Source organism: Equus przewalskii, chromosome 1 (genome assembly GCF_037783145.1).
Source record: "Equus przewalskii isolate Varuska chromosome 1, EquPr2, whole genome shotgun sequence".
NCBI classification, from domain to species: Eukaryota; Metazoa; Chordata; class Mammalia; order Perissodactyla; family Equidae; genus Equus; species Equus przewalskii.
Window position 1 is genome coordinate 3,727,501 of NC_091831.1, and position 5,000 is coordinate 3,732,500.

The 5,000-nt window shown below is 44.4% G+C and overlaps 1 protein-coding gene across 19 annotated transcripts in view; it reads left to right on the forward strand.

Moving 5' to 3' along the window:
* Positions 1 to 5,000, forward strand: part of EBF3 (EBF transcription factor 3) — a 120,293-nt gene that overhangs the window by 103,189 nt on the left and 12,104 nt on the right. For all 19 annotated transcript variants that reach the window (XM_070562574.1, XM_070562811.1, XM_070563013.1 and 16 more), the window contains exon 11: positions 4,011 to 4,099. In XM_070562574.1, the coding sequence (XP_070418675.1) occupies positions 4,011 to 4,099 (89 nt within the window). The remainder of the gene's footprint in view (positions 1 to 4,010; positions 4,100 to 5,000) is intronic.

The window sequence follows — 5,000 nt, forward strand, 5'->3', positions numbered from 1 at the left end:
TATGGATGTCACAAGAAAGACGATTCCACTGACTCTTGCCCATTGGTACGTTTCTAATTGCAGCAGGCCGATTGGAGCTGCTGCGGCCGCAGCTGCAGCTCAGAGCCTGATGCCATTTTCTGCTGCCACATTAGCTCCGGCAATCCCAACTTGAACTGACATCACAGACCGTTAAAATTTTATCAATTGCGGTATGATTAATCCCCCAGTACATGGGCATGACTTAAATATTTAGAATGCTTCTTCTGTTATGACTTTAATGCATGTAAAGTAACGAGATTAACTCCAGTATACTCAAATATATTTAAATATGTATCCTCCCCGAGCTGTAGGCTATTCCGGCGTGTAGGAATCATGGAGTCTATGTGGCCGTGTCAGCCTCTATTTGTATGACCCGCGCTGGATGCTGGCCTGCATATGATAGCCGGATATCTGGCCTTTCACAGGCTGCCTGATTGCCTGCCCCATTTGGCATGGAATGTGATTCCCGGCTATTCTAGCTTCTGATTCATTCAGGTTTTATTGCTGTGTAATTTTCTTATTCTAAAATAAAAGCTCTCCAACAAAAATTACTATGCATTAGGCCGCGGTAGCCTACTCAAATGGATATTAATACAGTTTATCTCTAAAAGGACGAATAATGTATTTGAAACAGATAAAAGGCCCTCCACTAAATGAGGAATGTTAATATCTTATGGCACTGTTAATAAAGAGATATTTCACAAGGGAGATTTGTTTTATGACTTTTGATACAGCAGCCCTATAATCTGACATATCTTAAATGATATAATTTTGCGCATACATTCATCTCCTTTATACGCAGCGGCACATCTTAGCAAGATTTGAATTCAGGACAAATAATGGGCACTAATTACTTTTGGGGGGGTGGTTTATTATAAAACTCATCCTCCCAGATGCAGATATGTGGAAATCCACACAGAAAGGTGGAGGCTTATCATACATTTGGAGAAATGTCTTGGTTTTGTTCCCCTTCAGCAGAAAATAACATTTGTTTTTGTTGTGTTTAAGGCAGAGTTTAAATTAATTTAACCCAGTGACACATGTTCAGAGACTAAGCATGCTGCTAAGTAATTCCTTGGAATAAATTGCTCAGGAACCAAGTACATTAATTTACGGCTCTCCCGATGCTGACAGATGTGAGAGCGGGGAGGAGGACCTACAAATATTAACATAAAACAAATTTGCTTTATTCTTCTTCATATTTCTTCTTCATCCCTGACTCCAGCTCACCCAAGGCTCCTTCTCTAATTATCCACGAGGTCAGTAAGCAAAATTGGGAAGAAGCTGGGAGATCAATACAAATTATCCCTGAGCAAACCAGTGCTGACAGTTTGAATTGCAGCATATGTTTACCCAAAATCAGGCAATTTATCTTAATATCAGCAAAGTAATGCAGTGCAGGTGAAAGGTCAGGCAATCTCTCCCCCTCATAATTACCCAGTTCTAAAACAGGAAAGTGGTATTGATTGGCCTGGCTCGGCGCGCTGTGACTGGACGTGCCAGAGCCTCGCCCCGGCCCGGCTGGGCCCTCGCCTTGTAAACTCGACACGCCAAGGATTTATTAGATGTGTGCGAAGGGTCTTAGGCTTTCTCCTCCAGTTGTAGAATTTGCCAGTGAAGTCTCGGCGACTCCCCATCTTGCCAGGCACGGGGTGACGGGTTCTGCGCGGTCCGGCTCTCGGAAGGCCGCCAGTCGGCTCTGCAGAAGGCAGCTGCTCTTGGAGGCACAGAGACAAATTGGATAACCCCGCCCTCCGTGATCAGAAACCTCCCAGAACCCAGAACGTGTGTCACTTCTCCTGTAGTTTAAAGACAAGGGCAATTTTTTCTAATTCTTCCACGTAGATTCCTTGGGCTTCCAGTAGCAAAGCCCCAGGATGGGATTTCAAGCCGCAGTAGCAGCCCAGGCCTCCTTGCCGCATCCAGCGTGGCGGAGACCTCCGGTGGTGCAATCCCACGTCATCTCCGAACGGTCAGTGGACTGCGATATTATTCTTGGTAGCGCGCTCAAGATGTAAACGCTCCTTGGGCTGAAGTGAGAGGTGAAAGGTACCCTCGTATTTATACTGCTTTAAAATATTTTTGGTCATAGAAGGAGAATATCAATTCAACTGAAACATTGGAAAATGTCTCTCCCAGAATGAGAGTGTATGGTTATTACAAGTCATAAAGCTTCTGAAAGCTTGCATTAAAGCGTCTATCACCTGTCAGGGGCATTTGCATGAAATCAATAGCGGCCGCCCATCTATCTTTTCTGATCACCTTTCATCAGGCCGATTCATTAAGTCAAACAGTCATGGTGATTAGCTGGGAGAGAGGAGAAACCCTGACACGTTAGAAATGCACAGTGGGCCACCTTTTTTGTTTCCTAATCAAGAAACGTAATACTTTATCTAATCCTTCTTGGACCAAGTCGCTTGGTGAGGCCCATGGTGTGGCTGCCCGCCCTGCCTGACACCCTTGTCCCAGTCCAGGCAGAGACATGACAAATTGTCCCCCAAGTCAACGCTGACAGCTTCTGATGATTAATGGTTTGATTATGAAGTGGTTTTACACATATAGAATTTACATCACAGAGAGTTAGAAATTTTGCCATGTCACATACGCCGAGGCATTTTGAAGAGCTTTACTATTTGCAAAGAAAAAAGAGGGCAAAATCGCAGCAAAAGCCATGTCATGTAAAATCAATACGTCGGATCAATGCTTTATTAACAAGAAAATGTCTTACTTCACATTCCTGTGCAGACCTTTGTCTCCGGGATGTATGATGGAATGTCAAATCATATTGTGGTCCTCGACTTTCGGGCGTGTTATTGAGTGTACGTGTGAGTCTTCCGGCCGTGCTTACGAGACCCGCCGTGGGTGTTGACACCGGCAGCCCAAGCACTCGAGGATGACGGTGACCAATTATTTCGGAAAGCACTTTCAAAGGCAGCCTCTAACCTTGTTCCTTGAAGCCCTCGCCTTTGTGTTCCCGGCACTCCGCAGACCTGCTGAGTTGGGTGGTGTTAATCATCGAATTACGTGCTGACTAATGAGTGATGGCCCAAATTGCGGGCTGAGTAATGAATAGATGGCGGCAGGCCTTATTAGTCTCAGAAAACCCCCTGATTTATGTCGCACCCTACACCGTGGCGTTACTCCACAGAAAACGATATCTACATCAAGAAGTAATGTACTCTAATAAGTATTTTCATCTTAACTCGCGTCCCCGGGCCTCCGGGCTCAGTTTTTGTTGGAGTCAGGCAGAGCCATAATAAAGCCCAATGGCTCCTTATAAAGCTTGTTAAACACAGTGTGTGCAGGCGGACGGAGTCCCGGCCATGATTCATGCACTGTACATAGCGCGTGTGCTGCTGATTTATGGCCGCGCACAGTTCATAGTCAAAATTACAATTTGAGGGATAAAAAGATTAATTACTATTTGTGGCCGGCAATTTCGTGAGGCTGGTGGAATGATAGTGCCCTCCATCAGTTTGTAGTCAGCCATTCACAGATTATTAAAGCTTTGCAAGGATAAGTGGTCCTCCTGCCTGGTTTGTGCTCAGGCAGCATGCTAGACAAAAAAGGACCACAGGGATAAATCTGAAGCTAGCAATAGCTGGACATATGTCATAATTGCCAGTTTCCCATAAATCCCTGGCTGGTGTGGAAGGCCCCGCATGCTGTAGACACTGATCGTGACAGTGGTGATTGCTATCTCTGGCCCCAAGACCTGCAACTTTCTGGCTGCACTACCATTTTTACAATACATTGAGTAACCCTTTGACTTGCTTCCAGTCTAATTATAGATTAGAAATAATCATTGCTTTTATGTGCAAAAGAAAGAGGGAAATCTATTCCTTCAGACAGAACTAGCATTCAGGGGGGCTTGCCTTCAAGAGCGTCAGAAAAGGAGAATTACACATTTATTTGTAAGCGTGCAATAAACGAGTAATGGATGACATAAAAGTAATTAACCTGACCTGCATTTCTGTGTCCTGTTACAGCCCTTAATGAACCAACCATAGATTACGGCTTTCAGAGGTTGCAGAAAGTGATCCCAAGACATCCGGGTGATCCCGAAAGGTTACCCAAGGTTAGTAAAAGAGCTCGTGGTGGGGCCGCCACTGGGCTGGTTCCGGTCTGGGGGCAGCAGGTGCTCTGGGAAGGGGGGCTTCTAGATGCCCCAAATCCTGCGCCCACGGCAGAGCTGACAGGTGTGGGGAGAGCCCTGGCCGTGTCTGGCCCCGTTCGGAGGTGGGCGAAGGGTGAGACAAGGAGGCCACACGGTCTTCGGTGTCACACTTCATCTCTGCAGGACTATATTTTTAAAGGAGGAAAAGAAAGGCTTCTCTGATACAAATATTTTGGATTCTGCAAGGGGGACATAAACTTCCGCGTAATGAAATAGTTCAATTAGACATTTTCCACTCCACTGGCCTGCGCTGATTTCCATCTAAGCAGCCCCAGTCTGATCTGTGATTACTTGACTCTTGTTTTCCTTTCATTTTCTAAAGCTCGATTCAGTTTAATCTTTTGTTTACAAAGCTTTTGTTATAAGTCCCTGACTTAGCAGGCTAACAAATGAAGTCCACATATTAATATCTAGGGGGACTTTTCATTTAAATTCAGCAAAGACAAAAGCTGCCCGTGTTGTTTATGCACACGCCACATATCACAGGAATTTCATTTTGATGTATAACATTAAAGATAAGTCAAGCTTATAATTTTTCCTCTCCTTTGATATAATTTTGTCTCTTTCTCTCTTTAGAAGCCATCTCTGATTTTCAAGGCAGAGTTGAAAACGCAAAATGAAAAATGAAGTCATAACATTATGACTATTTTACATTCCGTCCCTGTGTGCACCCAAGTCTTGACCACCTCTGAGTTTTATTAACACAATAAAACCTTTTAGACATTACCTTTTTAATGCTCAGCATGAACATAAGCAATATCATTAGGCTCCTTTTTAATTTGTGAACATGCTAGCAACGATG